Source organism: Coturnix japonica, chromosome 5 (assembly GCF_001577835.2).
Source record: "Coturnix japonica isolate 7356 chromosome 5, Coturnix japonica 2.1, whole genome shotgun sequence".
In the NCBI taxonomy this organism is placed as follows: Eukaryota; Metazoa; Chordata; class Aves; order Galliformes; family Phasianidae; genus Coturnix; species Coturnix japonica.
The window spans coordinates 253,613-270,190 of record NC_029520.1 but is presented as its reverse complement, the minus strand read 5'-3'; the positions used below and the strand labels follow the sequence as shown (position 1 = coordinate 270,190).

The 16,578-nt window shown below is 59.3% G+C and overlaps 4 protein-coding genes across 4 annotated transcripts; 2 read left to right on the top strand and 2 right to left on the bottom strand.

The window, feature by feature from the left end:
* Positions 1–5: 5 nt before the first annotated feature.
* Positions 6–5,444, top strand: VWCE (von Willebrand factor C and EGF domains). Its single transcript, XM_015863327.2, is given in 19 exon segments — positions 6–503; positions 826–920; positions 989–1,078; positions 1,179–1,307; positions 1,398–1,514; positions 1,591–1,707; positions 1,941–2,069; positions 2,139–2,419; positions 2,503–2,596; positions 2,659–2,741; positions 2,879–3,026; positions 3,029–3,355; positions 3,502–3,587; positions 3,912–4,008; positions 4,081–4,163; positions 4,241–4,331; positions 4,511–4,593; positions 4,672–4,750; positions 4,860–5,444. Coding segments are annotated over 19 exon segments (2,571 nt in total). The 5' UTR covers positions 6–393; the 3' UTR covers positions 5,192–5,444.
* A 256-nt stretch (positions 5,445–5,700) lies between these two features.
* Positions 5,701–7,705, bottom strand: LOC107314135 (pepsin A-like). Its single transcript, XM_015863052.2, has 9 exons — positions 7,650–7,705; positions 7,429–7,573; positions 7,214–7,331; positions 7,014–7,132; positions 6,740–6,939; positions 6,447–6,563; positions 6,229–6,373; positions 6,055–6,147; positions 5,701–5,992 (listed from the first exon to the last, which is right to left on the bottom strand). The coding sequence occupies exons 1-9, from the start codon at positions 7,703–7,705 to the stop codon at positions 5,840–5,842; spliced, it is 1,146 nt and encodes a 381-aa protein (XP_015718538.1). The 3' UTR covers positions 5,701–5,839.
* A 661-nt stretch (positions 7,706–8,366) lies between these two features.
* On the bottom strand, positions 8,367–13,101 carry LOC107314259 (pepsin A-like). The gene is given in 9 exon segments (XM_015863329.2): positions 8,367–8,603; positions 8,803–8,895; positions 9,008–9,146; positions 9,219–9,335; positions 9,457–9,656; positions 9,760–9,878; positions 9,970–10,087; positions 10,176–10,332; positions 10,489–13,101. Coding segments are annotated over 9 exon segments (1,149 nt in total). The 5' UTR covers positions 10,545–13,101; the 3' UTR covers positions 8,367–8,453.
* Positions 13,102–13,458: 357 nt separating this feature from the next.
* Positions 13,459–15,805, top strand: VPS37C (VPS37C subunit of ESCRT-I). Its single transcript, XM_032444716.1, is given in 7 exon segments — positions 13,459–13,687; positions 13,883–13,989; positions 14,060–14,231; positions 14,594–14,676; positions 14,917–14,990; positions 15,392–15,713; positions 15,715–15,805. Coding segments are annotated over 6 exon segments (780 nt in total). The 5' UTR covers positions 13,459–13,687; positions 13,883–13,896; the 3' UTR covers positions 15,751–15,805.
* The last annotated feature ends 773 nt before the right edge of the window (positions 15,806–16,578 follow it).

Sequence of the window (16,578 nt, the reverse complement as noted above, 5' to 3'; positions counted from 1 at the left end):
AGGAGGAGGGGTGGGGAGAGGCCAGCCCGGAGCTTTGCCAGATGTGGGAAAGGAGAAAACAAGGGGGACGCTGAGTTCCGTTCTGCCCCCTCCAAGGAGCGGGTACCCCCTCCCTCGGGGAGGACGAGGAGAAGGTCGGCGGCGTTGAGGCCGAAGGGCGGCGAGGGCGCGAGGTTCGGCCCGAGCATCACCACGCGCGTTCCCCCCGCGCAGGGGCAGAGGAGGATCGGGGCCCCCCGGCGCGCCCCGCTCTGCCTCCCTCCACCCCCCGCATTGTTCCCGGCCCGGCGGGCGGGAGGAGGAGCAGGGCCAAGGGCCAGCATGCGGTAGGCGCCCCGTGCTGCGAGGCAGGCGGGAAGGCAGCGCTGGGAACGTGCCGCCGGAGCCGCTGGCATGTTGGTCGCGCTGCTCGTCCGGGCTGCCTGTGTGTCCCTGCTCCTCCCAGGCGGGCAGGGCCGGGTGTACTCCGGGAGGAAGAAGCCGGTCAGCTTTGCGGTGGAGAGGTAGCTGCCCCCCTTTTTCTTACTCCTATCCCAGCCGCACCTGGGGGTGGCGGCGTGCGGTGCCCACGTGCGCCCCATCCACCGCCGTGACCCTCGTGGGCCGCCGCTCCCCACGTCTCCATCCTGCCCAGAGATGCGCCTCCACCCGCCCGCCCCCCACCCCTTCCTCCCACCACGTCCCCCACTCATCCCCGTGCCCGTCGTACCCCAAACCCCTCTTAGTTCCGCGCTGCGGTACCGTCGGCACTCCCGCACGTCCCGACCCCCGTCCCCATCGCCTCCTCGGCGCACAGTGACCTCCTCCTTCACCCCTCGCTCCCAGGCGCCACGTGGGGCCCCACATCTGCTTCTCGGCTTTCGGCAGCGGCTGTTGCCCCGGCTGGATGCTGGCTCCGGGCAGCGGGCAGTGCATCCTGCGTGAGTACGGGCGCCGGGGATGGCACCGGGTTGGGGTCCCCGCGCCCTCACGTTCCCGCGCCCCGCAGCGCTCTGCTCCTTCGGCTGCGGCAGCGGCTTCTGCATCGCGCCCAACCTCTGCTCGTGCCCCGACGGGGAGCGGGGCGTCACCTGCCCAGGTAGGGCCCCATCCCCTCCGATGCTCCGTGGGGCCGGGGGCGCGCGGTTCGGCTTCTGGGGTGCCCCCGGTGCCCCGCAGAGCCGCTCTTTGCCTTCCAGAACCGCCGGGGAACTGCGGGGAGTACGGCTGCGACCTGTCCTGCAACCACGGTGGGTGCCAGGATGTGGCCCGCGTCTGCCCCCTCGGCTTCTCCATGGTGGAGACGGACACCGGCGTCCGCTGCGATGGTGAGCTGCGGGGAGCGCGGTGTGGCCGCGGGGGGGGGGAGGGGTTCCCGGCGCTCCCCAGCCCCCGGCTTCATCCCGTCTCGCCCACAGACATCAACGAGTGCCTGAGCGCTGCCTGCGAGGGGCTATGTGTCAACACCGAGGGTGGCTTCGTCTGCGAATGCGGCCCTGGGATGCAGCTCGCTGCCAACCGACACAGCTGCCAGGGTGCGCGGGGCCGGGGCATGGGGGCTGAGGGGCGGCGGTTCAACCGGGGCGCTGAGCCTCAGCCTCTGCCCGGCAGATACTGACGAGTGCCTGGCCACACCGTGCCAGCACCGCTGCAAGAACAGCGTGGGCAGCTACCGCTGCTCCTGCCGGCCCGGATACCACCTACATGGGAACCGGCACTCCTGCGTGGGTGAGCAATGTGCCGGCTTTGCCACCCTACGCCACCCCAACCCTAACCCTAACAATAACACTACTCTAACCCTAACAATAACCCTAACCCTACCCCTAACACTAACCCTAACACTAACCCTACCCCTACCCTAACCCTACCCTAAACCTAACCCTAACCCTAACCCTAACCCTAACCATTCACCACCCTAACCCTAACCCTAACACTACCCTAACCCTCTGCCCATCCCCCAGATGTCAATGAGTGCCTGCAGCCAGGTGAGCGCCGTGCCTGCCAGCACTCCTGCCACAACACACCAGGCAGCTTCCTCTGCTCCTGCCGGCCTGGCTACCGGCTCAGCAGGGACAGGGTGTCCTGTGAAGGTAACCACCCATTCCTCCACATGGGAGCCCCCACACTCCCCCTGCTGACCCTTTCCCCTTCCCTCCCAGGCTTCCCCAAGGCCATCCTGGCACCCTCGCCCATCCTGCAGTCCCTGCAGCACCCCCCTACACTCATCCTACTCCCTCCCGGAGCTGGTGGACCCCTCCTTCTCCCCTCTCCTCACCTCCCCGCCGCAGCACCGGGCACATCCATTCCTCCCTCCCCTCACGACACCATCGAGCCCCCCCCTGGGACTCCCACGTCGGCTCCTCTCTGCTGGCACCGTGGGGCTCCCAAGGAGCTGGGTGCTCGCTGGACAGAGCCGGGGTGCCAGAGCTGCAGCTGCCAGGTGAGCGCTCCACGTACCTGCACCCACACAGCCCCGTATCCCCACATCCCCATGCTGTGCCTGAGCCGTGCCCACCCCAGCAGGGAGGCCAAGTGCTGTGCGAGGCCATCACCTGCCTCGTACCGTGCTCCCACCCTCTGCCCGCCCCAGCTGGGGGCTGCTGTCCCAGCTGCACAGGTGAGCCCTGACCCCCCCATTCCCGTGCCCCACTGTGGCCCGCTCTGACTCCCGGCTCTCAGGCTGCCTGAACAATGGGGTGGTCCACATGGAGGGAGAAGTCTTCACTCCGTCAGATGGAAACTGCACCATCTGCGTGTGCCTGGTGAGTGCTGTGTGGTGGGGACGGGGCTGGGGGCAGCCCCCCTGGTCTTGTCCCAGGTGCTCATTGATGGGACACAGGGGGTTGTGGGATCACAACCAAGTGCTCATCCCATGAGTGCCCCACGTTCCTCTCTGTAGGCCGGCAATATCTCCTGCATCTCCCCCGAGTGCCCTCCAGGCTCCTGCCCCAGCACCTCACCTCACAACTGCTGCTCCTGTCAGCCAGGTGGGGTCCTGCCAGAGGAGATGGAGTGGCTGCGGGTGGCTGTGACACACGTGTGGGGTCCTGGGGGGGCTCAGCTCTCCATCTCAGCCCTCACTGCCTCCCTCCTGCCCAGCAAAATGCAGCTTCCGTGGCCGGACCTACGCGCACGGAGCCCACTTCAGCTTGGATGGGGATGAGTGCACCACCTGCGTCTGCAGGGTGGGTGTGGGGCACTGCTCGTGGTCCCATGGGTGGCACAGAGCTGCTGGGTGATGCTCCCTTCTCCCCACAGAGCGGAGAGGTGGAGTGCTCCTTTACCCCGTGTCCAGTGCTGGACTGTCCCCAGCACCAGCGGCAGCTGCGCCCCGGGCAGTGCTGCTTCAGCTGCAAAGACCCCCCACGCCCCTCAGGTGAGCTGGGCTATGGGGCACTGGGTAGGGGAAGGAGGTCGGGGTTGCATTGCCACAGGGTTCAGGTGGTGTTTGTGTACCCACACGTGGCAGAGTGTGCCAGGATGAGGTGCCCCTCTCCCCAGCCATGTCCCTGTCCCCACCAGGCTGCTTCATGGATGACAATGGGGTAGAGTTTCCCATTGGACAGATCTGGTCTCCTGGTGATCCCTGTGAGTTATGCATCTGCCAGGTGAATGAGAACCTACTCTGCTTCACTCCTCCTACCTGTCCCCATCCACATCCCATCCATGTCCACATCCCCCATCCTCATGCTTGGCCCCTCATCTCTGGGATTGGCTCAGGGAAGGATGGGGAGTTTCAGAGCTGGACCCCTCTCCAACTGCCCACTGACTTGGCCACACTTCAGCCTCTGTCGTTCTGCCATCTCTGACTTCATGGGCTTTTCATCCCCTTCATATTGTGTCTAAACCCCCCCACCCCCCCCACACACACACTTAGGGTTCAACCTGCTGGGTGTGGGCCCAAGGTCTCTGCCACTTGTTTCCCCTCACAGGCTGATGGCTCGGTGAGCTGCAAGAGGACAGATTGCGTGGAGACTTGTCCCTACCCCATCCACATCCCAGGGCAGTGCTGCCCTGACTGCTCAGCAGGTGACAGAGGCAGCATGGGGCAGAGTGATAACACAGGGCTCCAGGCACTGCAACCCTACTCTCAACCCATAGGATGCACCTACATGGGGCGAATCTTCTACAACAACGAGACCTTCCCATCACTCCTGGACCCCTGCCTCAGCTGCATCTGCCTGGTGAGGCATGTGGGCTTTGGGGTGGGGGCATTCGGGCACCCCTGACCCTCTTATGCCCACCCCTCACTTCTCCCCAGCTGGGCTCGGTGGCCTGCTCACCCATGGACTGTGCCATCTTCTGCACCTACCCCTTCCACCCCGAAGGAGAATGCTGCCCTGTCTGTAAAGGTGAAAGCTGGGGGCAGGGGGACTTGGGGACACAGGGATGTGGGGACACGGGGACAGCAGGACAGAGAGATGTGGGGACATGAGAACACAGGGACGTGAGTACATGGGAGTGTGGGGATGCGGGGACATGGGGACACAGGAATGCATCCCCACCCCTGCTCTGAGCACTGTCCCTCTAGACTGCAACTACGAGGGCAGGAAGGTGGTGAATGGGCAAAGCTTCAGCCCCGAGGGCCGGCCCTGCACCCTCTGTACCTGCCAGGTGAGCTCATGCCTCCTTCCTCCTTGCAATGCTCATCCTCCACATCTTCCTCATCACCCTCTTCCTCCCATGCCAAAGCTCGGGGAGGTGAGCTGTGAGGAGAGGCCGTGCTCCTGGTCCTGCACTGAGCCCACTGCTTGCTGCCTGCCTTGCCAAGGTACCACCTCTACATGTGGGTGCCCCAGCGTGGCTTTTGTCCCCAGTGTGGAATGCAGGAATTTTAGAGGGGGATGAAGCTAACTGTGGGCATCTCTCTCTCTCTGCAGTAGACGGCCAGCCGCAGAGCAGGGACACATCTCCATCCCCATCCCTAACCCCACAGCCATCATCCCTATCCTCATCGCCATCTCCATCCCCATCCTTGTCCCCATCGCCATCCCATGAGGGCACACCCCAGTCCCCCCGCCACCGCCTGGCCCAGGTCCTCCACCACACCACCCCCCTCAGCCCCTCTCTTGGGGGGGAACCCCCTCCCAACACCCCCAGCCCCCCTTCAGGCCACCCTGGTAAGGCTGCAGGATTCCCAGCCCTCAGCAGGAGCCCCAGCTCGAGGCAGGATGCTCAGGAACATCCTGAGGACGTGGACATGGACACATAGAACCACCCACACCTGGAGGAGGAGGAGGAGGAAGAGGAAGGCTGCTGGATTAGTGGGTCTGGCTGGCCAGGCACAGCTGGAGAAGGGGCACAGAGGTGCACTGTTGGATGTGCTGAGCAACCAGGGGTGGTGACACATCCTTGAGCAGTGGGCACAGGGACCCCTGGCCCTTCACCACCCTATGGTGCCAGAGGCTGTGGGGCTGGGGTGCCAGTGCCCTTCCACCCACCCAATAAAGTTACCCCAGTATTTATGCTCCAGGCTGCTCCTTGTGCCCACCCAACCCAGCCCCACTTGGGTTTGGGGACACGAGGAACTGTGCAGCTTTTGGGGATCTTATTGCTCTCTACAACTAACTCCCTCGAGGGAGGTAATTATAGAACAAGAAAAATAGAACAAGAAAAATAGAACAAGAGGTGATGGCCTCACATTGTGCCAGGGGAGGGGGGAAAGTGGTGCTGCATTAGCACAGGATGCCCAGGGGGGGGGTGGAATCACCATCCCTGGAGGTGTTTGAGAGCCATGGAGATGTGGCACCGAGGGATGTGGTCAGTGGGCGCAGTGGGGATGGGTCAACAGTTCAATTGGATGGTCTTAAAGGTCTTTTCCAACCCTTATGGTTGTATGATGGTGTGATTGTGGCGTGCTTTAGGCAGCAGGCGCCAGACCCACCATGTTGTTGGCTCTGTCAAAAACACTGTAATAGCGACGCAGGAAGATGTGACCGAGGATCCAGAGCTCATCGGCAGCCGTGGGCAGGGCGTAGGCTTCAAAGCCACTCATGCAGGAGCCATCCTCCATCTGGAGGGGATGGGTTAGAGGTGGGCAGCCCATGGGTATGGAGTGCTGGGGCTGGGGCTCACCTGGAGGATGTAGAACTGGGGTGGCAGTGGGAACTGCGTGCCAGCGATGATGAAGGTGATGTCAGGCAGAACGGAGCTGCATCTCACTGTGTGCTGCCAGGGAGGGGACAGCCCGGCCTCAGCCCCAGCAGGAAGGACATCGTCCTGTCCCTGCCTTCATCCCTGCGTGCTCACCAGGCCACTGGGGCTGCGTGTGGCTCCCATCTTGTTGTGGATGTGGCTGATGCTGATGCCAGGGCCTGCCAGCATCGAGGTGCCGCTGTCCAGAATAGCCTGGCAGCCATGGATGCAGGCGATGGGGAGGCCATGCATGGTGATTCTGGGGGCATATGGCCCTTAGGCAGGCTGTCCCGGTGACAAGTCCCCCTACCCATGTCACATCCCTGCACTACCTGTCCACCTTGATTTGCCAGTAGGTTTGGGCAGTCAGTGGGATCCAGATCAGGTTCCCAGTGAAGTGGGAATTGTCGATGCCACCAAAGAGCACGAAGCTGCCATTCCTCTTATCGCTGTTGGGGAGGCAGAAGTGGGGTGCCCATGGGGTGCCAGTGCCCTCCTGGACCAGAAGTCCACTCCCAGGTGGGAGCTGTGCATGCCCTGAATCACCCCGACGTGAAGCTTTCACCGCTGGTAATGCTTTGGTCCCAAGCCCACTGCAGTTTGCCTATGTTCTGCTGGTACTTACGGGGTGAGGTAGATGGAGAAAAGGTCCTGAGCCACCAGGCCTTGGCTCATCATGTTGTCAAACAGTGGTGTAGCACCGGAGGAGGCGATGCGGGGGAAGGCCAGCCCCAGGAAACCATCAAAGGGCACATGGACGAGGAAGGAGCCGGGCTCCCACTGACTTAGCCCAACCATCTGGTTCTGCACCTGGATGCTTCCAACCTGATGGGGAGAGTGGGGAGGCTTGGGCTGCACCACATCTCCCCCCACCCTTTCTGTGCCCGCCGGATACTCACCATGACTGTGTCATAGGCCAGCACACCGACCATGCTGCCTGTGCCGTACCAGGCGGCCACGCTGGTGTTGGTGCTGTGGTAGGTGGAGGAGCGTGCCGGGTCAAAGCGTCGGTGGTTGGCTGCAGCAGGGGGGGAGGAAGAGCTGAGCAGGGCAGGAGAGCTGCAGCCCCCCCGGCATCCCCATGCTCAGTGACACTCACCACAAGCCAGGCTGGTGCAGTACACCGAGGGCACCCACATGTTGGCCGATCCGGTGTCAAAGATGACAGAGAAGTGCTGGGGTGGCGTGCCGATGGAGATGGTGCCCACGTAGCTCAGCTGCCAACACAGGGTGTGTTGGAGGCTTTCGCTGCCCCCTGCCCAAGCCCCAGGGCCCCGCAGTCACTGGGGACCCTGCAGTGCCCCCTTCACTCACATCCATGTAGTTTTCCAAGGACTCCTTGCTGGTGGTGCAGTGATGTTTGACTGCCAGGGAGGGGGCTTGCTGCAGCAGGAGCTCCCCCAGCACCCTGCTGTCCTGCAGCACTCTCTGCTTTGTTTTCTTCTGCTGCAAGGTGACCCTGTGGGAGAGGCTGCAGCTGAGAATGGGGACAACCAGAAGGCTTGGCTCCCACCGTGACCACCAGCGTTCCCTACTTTGTCATCAGGGCGTGGGTGGCTACTGCCAGCCCCATCAGCCACAGCCACCCCATGGCACAGGGATGCAGTGCTGCTCTGTGGGGTACCTGCCCTTAAATCACAGCACACAGAGGCACTCCCGGATGAGGCGTGCCGGCACCCTGATAAGCCAATCCCTTTCACCCCACTTAGGGACACTTGGCCGCCTGCTGCCTTGGCACTGAGCCTCTGGCACCTATCGGCTTCCTGCTGTCATGCCACTGCCCTTCTGGGACTTACAGGCTACCTGCTGCCTTGCTTTGAAGTGCAGGGTGTTTGCACAGCTGGGTGAACCAGAGGGAGCCAGGGCATGTGGTGGCACCCAGGTGGTAGCAAGCAGCATCACCAGCACCACCCCTTGAGGAACTGCATCCCTGGGATGAATCTTCTGGTTGTCCCTCCAGTGCACATGTGTGGCTTGCTGGAGGCTGGGGATGGGCCAGCTGGGAGCTGCCAGGGGCTCAGCACTGATGATGCCAACAGGAGCCACCAAGCCAAGGAACAAACATAGCACAGGTGAGCCCTGCCAGTGTGGCGATGGCTTGGCCCTGGGCCCTAGACACTTGTGGCTGGCAAGCATCATGGTGGGGGGAAACAAAGGGCCCCACCAGCAGGAGGGGCTCAGCCCATCATCATCAGCACCATGGAGATGCTGCAGCCTGACCCGACCCTTCCCAGAGAAACTCAACACATTAATGCATTTCCAAGGCTTTATTGTGCTCAGCGACAGCGGCATTGAGGGCCAGGAGAGTGGGGTCTGGCCCAGCAAGGGGCTGAAGGGGCTCAGGGCAGGGGGGAGAGCCCCACCTTGTTGTTGCCCCTGTCGAAGATCACATAGTACTTGCGGATGAAGACGTCGCCGAGGATCCATTGCTCACCCAGTTCGGTGGGGGTGCCCATGTTTTCAAAGCCAAGGCTGCAGGACCCTTCCTCCTGTGGGCAAGGATGGAGACCATCACCAGCTGCCCAGAGCCCAGACCATCACCAGACACCCAGAGGGGTCCATCCTCATCCCTATCTCCATCTCCACCCTATCTCCACCCTCATTTTCATCTCCGTCCCATCCCCATCCCCATCTCCATCCCATCCCCATCCCTTTCCCCATGCCCACCACCACCCCATGGGTGCTCACATTCAGCACGTAGTCGCTGGCTGGCAGGGTGAAGGCATGGCCGTTGATGTGGAAGGTGACGTCGGGCAGTTTGCTGATGTCATTGCAGTTGATCTGTGGGAGACGTGGAGTCAGTGGCCCTTCTGGAACCACGTGTCCCATGGCAGGACCTTGGCCTTCAGGGAGGATCCTGAGTTCTGTGGGTCCCCAGGGCCTCCCGCCTCACCTCGCCATCAGAGCTGACACCCAGGTCACGGATGATGCGGTTGTAGGCGCGTTGGGGCATGACTAGCAGTGAGGTGCCAGTATCCACAATGGCCTGGCAGGTGAAGAAGCAGGCGACGTACCTCTTGCCAACGGTGACCCTGCATGGAGCCCGGAGGTGAGCTATGGGATGTCAACACCCTCAACTCTGTCCCATCACCACCAACAATTACCTGTCCATGGTGATCTGCCAGTAGGTTTCAGCAGAGAGCGGGACCCAGTAGATGCCTCCTGTGGTGTATTTTGGGTCAATGCCACCAAAGAGGACAAAGCTGCCTGATTCCCCATCCCTGTAGGAGCAGCCATTATGTACAGTGGTCCCATGGCCCAGGATCCCCACAGCACTGAGAGGACACGGTGCCAAAGCCTCTGCAGGGACCTCAAGGAGAGAATATTCTCCATGGGACCTACTTGCTCAGGTAGACGGAGAAGAGGTCCTGGGACACCAGGTCCTGACTCATCATGTTGTCAAAGACAGGGGTAGCCCCAGAGGAGGAGATGCTGGGGAAGGCCAGGCCCAGGATGCCGTCAAAGTTGCAGTAGTAGAAGAACGAGCCAGGCTCAGTCTCAGACAGCCCAAAGATCTGATTTTTGACATCGATGTTTGAGACCTGGGAGGAGAGATGGGGAGAGTAGGATGGGCTGGTTGGGGCGTGCGGCATCCCCATGTCCTCGTGCCCCATGATCCAGACAGCTGAATCACTGCTGCCTTACAGCCACAGTGTCATAGCCCAGAATGCCACTCATGCTGCCGGTGCCGTAGGCGATGTAGACGGTTTCGTTGGTGCTCACGTAGGTGGAGGACTTGGAGGGGTCAAAGAGATGGTGGTTGCCTGCAGGTATGAGAGAGGGATGGTCACAGCAAGGTGACAACGTGTCAAAAGGAGACATTACCCCCCAGCCCTTGGGGACAGGGATACTCACTGCAGGCCTAGCTTTTGCAGTAGATGGAGGGCACCCACAGGTTGGAGGAGCCAGTGTCAAAGATGACAGTGAAGTCCTGCTGTGGGGTGCCGATGGAGATGGTGCCATAGTACGAAGCCTGTGGAAGGAGAGGAGGGAGATAGGAAGATGATGAGAGAGGTGGTGAGGGGCTGGTAACCCTTGGCTTGTGGCTGCCCCCTGCTCACATCCATGTAGTTGGTCATCGGCTCATAGGATTCAGTGGCAGTAAGGACAGGGTTGTATTTGGAGGCTGGGTTGTAGGGATGCTTCTTCAGGAAATCCTCCAGCAAGCCATGCTCCTTCAGCTGCTTCCGCAGGGACTTCCCCTTTTGCAGTGGGATCCTAAGGTGGGGGAGAGATAAGGCTCAGTGCAGGGATGGGGATCAGGGCACGCAAGGTGTGGGGATACCCATCCCGTGCCTTGACCATGGCTCTAGCTGGGCACCGCGAGCCGTCCCATGTCCTTGATGGGCTCCATCCCACCACCACACCGCTCACCTGTGGATGCTGCATTGGGCCAGGGCCACCAGGCCGAGGAGCAGGAGCAGCTTCATTGTGGCTCTTCGTGGCAAGTTGCTGATGCCAATGGTGAAGTGCCGAATGTGCTGGGTGCCCCGGTTGAGCTCCTTATATACAGCCCCATGGTTGTTTGGCCAGCAGCCCCGATAAGAAAGGCAAACGACCAGGTGGGAGTTATCGCAATGTCCGCAGAGGACAACAGGGGAATGTCAAGCTGATGGCTTGCCATCTCCTCCACTGGGGCATGGATGCTTGGGCAAGGCTCAGGCTCTGGGAGAAACACATCCCAACATCCTGCAGTGCCACAGGGAGGTCCTGGCAGATGCTGGGCTGAGTGGGGACGTGGAGGATGAAACTGGGACCAATTAGGGGATGAAAGTGGGACCCACTGGGGATGCTGCTGGCCAGAACAACACAGAGGTCACCCACACGTGGTTGCGTCAGAGGTGCTCAGCTCTGGTTTGGGCATTGTGGTGCCATGCATGTGAGCCGGCACGGTCACCTTGTCCTGTGCACAGGGAACCGGAGGAAAACAGAGGGAGCCTGCAGCAGTGAGCACCAGCCTCAGCCCCACTTCTTGCAAGGAAAGATGGGAAGATGGATGCTAACCTCATCAGGGAGAGGAAGGGAGAGCAGCCTGGTAGGGTCCAGCAGGTGATGATAAAGGCAGAAGGGCTGAGATGCCCAATATCCATGAGGCAGGGGACAACAGCATGCCCGCATTTTCTTCCTGCTGAGAAAAGAAGTCTGGGGCAAATGCTCTTATTGCACTTCAAATATAAGCCTCGTGATTGGGACTGGTGATGTGAAACTAAGGTACTCTGTAACTTGGCCACCCTCTTGGGCACCTATTTTAACAAGCAAAGCTCCAGGGCAGCAACAAGTGGCCTCAAAGATGAAAACCATGAGCAGGTTTTACTGTATCACTGTATCACAGACATATATTCTGCATGTACATTCTGATAGATATGCCTTTGGGTAAGAAGGCCACTTCTCAATGCTTCTCAATCATAGAGACACGGAATGGTTGGTTTGGATGGGACTTCAAAGATCATCCAGTTTCAACCCCCTGCTGAGGGTAGAGTTGCCATCGTGGGACAGGCCCTCTGACAGCATCTGTCAACAAAATGAACTGGGGCGAACCCATGGGAGGACCCCCTGAGCTGCTTTGGTCATCATAGGGCAGCGAGACCCTGGCACAGGATGCACAGAGAAGCTGTGGATGCCCCATTCCCGGAGGTGCCCAACACTGGGTTGGATGGGGGCCCTGGGCAACTTGATCTGGTGGGGGGAAACCAGCCCACGGCATGGAGTAAGGCTGGGATGGCTTTAAGGTCTCTTCCAACTCAGCCATCATATGATTCTATGACCAACAAGGGCAGGCAGGTGGTTGAGCAGCTCTGAGACTGGCCAAAAGCAGATTTTTCCTCTTTCCTTTTTCTTTGCTGGGACTTCCCACACATGAGGAAACCTGCAGACATCAACAACCACGCTCACACCCACCATGTCCCCCCAGGGGCAGGTGAAGGTCAAAGAAGGGCTAAGAACATGAAGACAGCTCATTGGCAAGGAGCAGGACCAGCCTGGAGGCCAACACAGAGAGGGGAGGCCCTCGAGCTGCTGCCTGTTTGCTCACACGTCAGGCTTCTGCATGTGCCTGGCAAGCCTGATAAGAAATGCAGGGTTTTTTCCACTGAGAGGCCTAAAGGAAGTTTTGGAAAATGGTGTTTGTGTTTTTTTTTCCAAGGGCTCATGATTTCATAATCAGATCTCCTTCCCAATGGCTGTGCAGGGGTAGGACTGCCTGAAAACAGAGGAGAGGGGGAGGAAATGGAACATGGGGACCTCACTTCACAGTCATGGATCGACCGAGAGCTGGGCAGCGTCTGGGAGATGTGCCTGCTCTGGGTGGGCCTTTGGGCAGATACTGTCTTCAAACCATGGAAGACACGAGCAAGAAATCTAAGCTGTGATCAGTGCTGGGAAAGCAGGGTAAAATATGCCTTCCTTCTGGGCACACAGGAAGGTTAGAGGACTTGGATTGGAGTGGCAAATAGCTCTGGATGGTGCATAAAAAGTCTGCGAGGGAATGGTACGAGATTGGGCAACAGTGATGTTGCATTGAGCTATTATACAGCTCATCTCAAGAGCCAAACAGGGCTGCAAGTAGACTTTCACACTTCATGTGCTGAGAAACTTGGCTGACAAAGGTTGGATAAAGCCCCTTCAAACAACCCTTCCATGTTCCTGAAGGCTGATCCTCACGTTATTGACCCTCCTTGAAAATATCCATCTCCCTTTGGGATACAACGTCCCTTCCTTGAACCAACACTGAGGTTATCGTCCCCTCTATGCACAGATTGGACCACAGGGTACTGAACCAGATCTGCATGACTCATGTTTGCCATACAGAAGCCAACGGGGCCTCACGTGGCACTGAGGAACCAGAGGTGCCTTTGTGGAGCCATGTGCTGGATGGCCAGATATGCCGCCCTTTGCCACGCTAAACCTAAGCCTAACCCTAACCCGAACGGTAACCCTAACCATAACCCTAATCGTAACACTAACACTAAGCCTAACACTACCCTAATCCTAATCCTAACCCTAACCCTAACCCTAACCCTAACCCTAACCCTAACCCTAACCCTACCCTAACCCTAACCCTAACCCTAACCCTAACCCTACCCTAACCCTAACCCTAACCCTAACCCTAACCNAACCCTAACCCTAACCCTAACCCTACCCTAACCCTAACCCTAACCCTAACCCTAACCCTAACCCTAACCCTAACCCTACCCTAACCCTGGTTAGGTCCTGACAGAGGGGAGGTGTGGGTTCCTCCATCGCTGGAAGCCCCGCTTCATCTCTAGCCATAAACCCAGCCAACACTGAGCCCAGGCCACAAGATGGCGGCGGCGGCACCTCTCTCCGCCAGGGGGCGCACCGGCAGCTGTCATTTCCGGTGCGGCGCCGGAAGTTGGTGGCGGCGGGGCCGGCGGCCCGAAGCCGGGCGGAGTGAGGCCTGGTCCTCCGGGCCGCCGGTGTCTGCGGCCTTTGGGTGGGTGTCCTCCCGCTGGTGGAGCCTTGAGCGGGGACGGAGCTGCGGAGGAGCGGGACGGAGGGAGGCGAGCCGAGACGGGAGCGCCCGGTGCGAGCAAGCGGGCCTTCCGGGTGCACTGTGAGTCAGAACTGGAGCTGTTTGTACGGCCTTAATGGGAACATTGGCTGGTTGCGGTGGTTGCTGTTATCTTGGTTTACTTTGGGGTGTTCAGGATGGACGTGGGAAGGGTTTCTTGTCCGGAGGAGTGGGCAGGCTCTGTCCCCATTGTAGGAGCCCGTTTAACAGCCTTCTGAATCCCTGTCCCCACTGCAGGAGCTGTTCTGGGCATGGACAGCCTGAAGAACCGCAGTGTGGAGGAGCTGCAGGCGCTGCAGGAGGATGCTGCAGAGATTGAGCGCCTGGCCCTGGAGTCCAGGGAGGTAAGTGGTGAGGTGGGAAGGTGAGGAGTGTGTGTGTGGTGCTGTGCTGACTGTGAGCTCTGCTCCTCAGGTGCAGGAGCTGCAGCTGGAGAGGGAGATGGCGCTCGCCGCCAATCGCAGCCTCGCTGAGCAGAACCTGAAGTTCCAGGTCCCACTGGAGACAGGACGTTCCGAGCTCTCCAGCAAGTATGAGGAGCTGCAAAAGCTTGCTGAACGCTGTAAGGAGCAGAAGGCAAAGCTGGGTGAGCGACGCCAATCTCGCTTCCTTTCATATTGCAGAACCACTTGAGTTAGGTTGGAAAAGACCTCAAAGCCCCCAAGGTCTTTCTCCCCTGTTTATAAGCTGCCTTTAAGTACCAATCAGGTGTGGCAGTGGTTAAGACTGTTTCCTCTACAGTGTTTTTCCTTACACCAACATTTTCCAAGGCAGGAAGGTGCTCTTGGAAATGTACGTGGGGCACGGAAATGTGACAGTGATGAATGGAGCTCCTCCTGCTTTATGTTTGCCTTGTGTCACAGTGCAAAGCTGGGGAATAGCTGACAAGCTCTGTTAGACAGGTCAGCGTGCTGACGTTTTTGCCCTGTTCTGTGTTTATTTCCCCAGAGAAATTTTCAGCCTCAGTGCACCCTCAGATGTTGCTGGATCTCCTGCAGGTGGAAAGCCAGAAAATTGAAGAGGAGTCTGAGGTGAGCTTAAGGTTTGAAACAATTAGCAGTTGAAGGGATTAGTTCTCAGAGACATGCAGTTACTCTCCCAAACTTTATCCCTTAAATCAAGGGTTTTCTTTTTGTAGCTTGACGTTGTTGCTCCAAAATGCATTGGATTATTCCTTCTTTGCTTCTGTGTGGTGCGGGAGAGGGAGGTCAATCCCAAGGTGGATTTGGGGAGGCAGCACTGAGGGGATGTCGTGTTGTCTTCTCTTCCAGAAAATGGCTGAGAAGTTCCTGGAGGGTGAGGTGGTCCTGGAGACCTTCCTTGAGCAGTTCTTGGTGATGAGGAAGTTGTCCCACTTGCGAAGGGTCAGGGTGGAAAAGCTGCAGGAGGTGCTGCGGAAATCAAGAGCACCACAGGAGCCTGTCAGGGACTCGCAGCAGCAGCAGCCTCCTTGTGCACCCGTGGAGCCACCACAGCCACTGCCCATCCCGTCAGTGGCTCCTTCCTTGCCGCTGCCCTACAGCCCAGCCCCAGCCATGCCGCTTGGCCCCACAGCACACGGAGCTCTCGCACCTGCTCCTTTTGCTGGTGCCCCACTCGCTGCGGGGAACGTTGCTGCCTCTCAGCCCAGCAGTCAGCCCACCTTTCCCTTCCAGCCTCCTCCAGGTGCCCCGTACCCACCCTTGCAGGCTGCTGACTCCATACCAGGCTACCCCAAGCCTCCCCCAGGCACCTCGTCCACACCAGCCTATTCCTGGTCTCCATCCCGGGGCCCACCGCATCCCCCCTCCTTTCCGTCCACTCCGCCATCCAGACCCGGCTACCCACCCTACACACCCCCCATGGCTGGGAGGCCACAGTGTCCCTACCCCACACAGCCTCTCCTCCCCAGTTTCCCAATCCCCCCTCAGCCTCCATATCCACCAGGGCCACCCTATGGGTACCACCCCCCACCTGGGAACCCCCCGCGCCCTGCTTGGCCTGGCAACTAAACCAGACATTGTCCTCTGCTGCTCCCTCCTCTTTGTGGACTGAGGAAGAGGAGCAAGCCCAGAGCGTGTCTCTTCAGCCCCCTCCACACCAGAGTGTTGCATAGGATGCAGTAGCAGCCACACCTCTTTAGGATCATTGTGAAGTGGTTGCTGGTGGGCTGGAGTGGGTGCTTCCCAATGGGTTCATCCAGGCTCTGCTATAGCACCCCGGCAGTCGGATGTGTGTTATCAATGGGGTGTGCACTGATTAGGGCTTACTGGGAGCCTGACCCCTCTTGTATGCAAGCAAGCAATCCTCTGGGACTGTCTGTCATTTATAACACATGTAGCGTAGGAATTCCCAGCTTCTCCACGGGTATTCCAAAGGCACAATGGGAGTCACACTATTTCAGCCACAAAGTGTTTGCTGCCTGCAAGGGGCCTTCCCATAGATGGGAACAGCTGGGCTCGCAGCCGTGTTGTAGCTCGGAGATGCTGCCAGTATGCCCTGAAGTGGTGGCAAAACCCATCCCCATGCTGCTCAGGAGCCTCCCCATCCCACATGGATTCTGACTGGGGGCACAAAGGCTCCGAGTGCAGCATGTGAGTGCTTTTACACTGAGAGGGGTCCATGCTGCCCTGGGGTTGTACACAGGAGCCAGTGCTGCACACTCAGCTGCCCCTGCAGAGCCTGCAGGTAGATTTGAGATTCCCCTTCTCAGGAAACAAGGGCTGCTGGTGGGGATGGCGTTTGCATCGCTCGGCACTTTTTCCTACCAATACCGCTTCTGTGTCTGTAAGTTATTTATAAGGGGAGATTACTAATGGACTAGAACCAGAGGGGTGCTTTGGGGGGGGGGGGAGTCAATGGGAGCAGTGGTTAATTTCAGTAATAAAATGCTGAATCAGACATGGAGTTCCAGTAGTGGTGCTTTCAGCAATGATCTCTATTGATCTTTCCGT

What these genes read in the sequence shown, in the direction of transcription:
- LOC107314135 (XM_015863052.2), bottom strand. Translation starts at nt 7,705, where the DNA reads ATGGGGTGGCTGTGGCTGATGGGGCTGGCAGTAGCCACCCACGCCCTG. An exon ending in TTCTCCATCTACCTCACCCC is followed by an intron (nt 6,564 to 6,739) that starts GTAAGTACCAGC and finishes CCTCCCCAACAG; the next exon opens with CGATAAGAGGAATGGCAGCT. An exon ending in CCCAGTTCTACATCCTCCAG is followed by an intron (nt 5,993 to 6,054) that starts GTGAGCCCCAGC and finishes CATCCCCTCCAG; the next exon opens with ATGGAGGATGGCTCCTGCAT.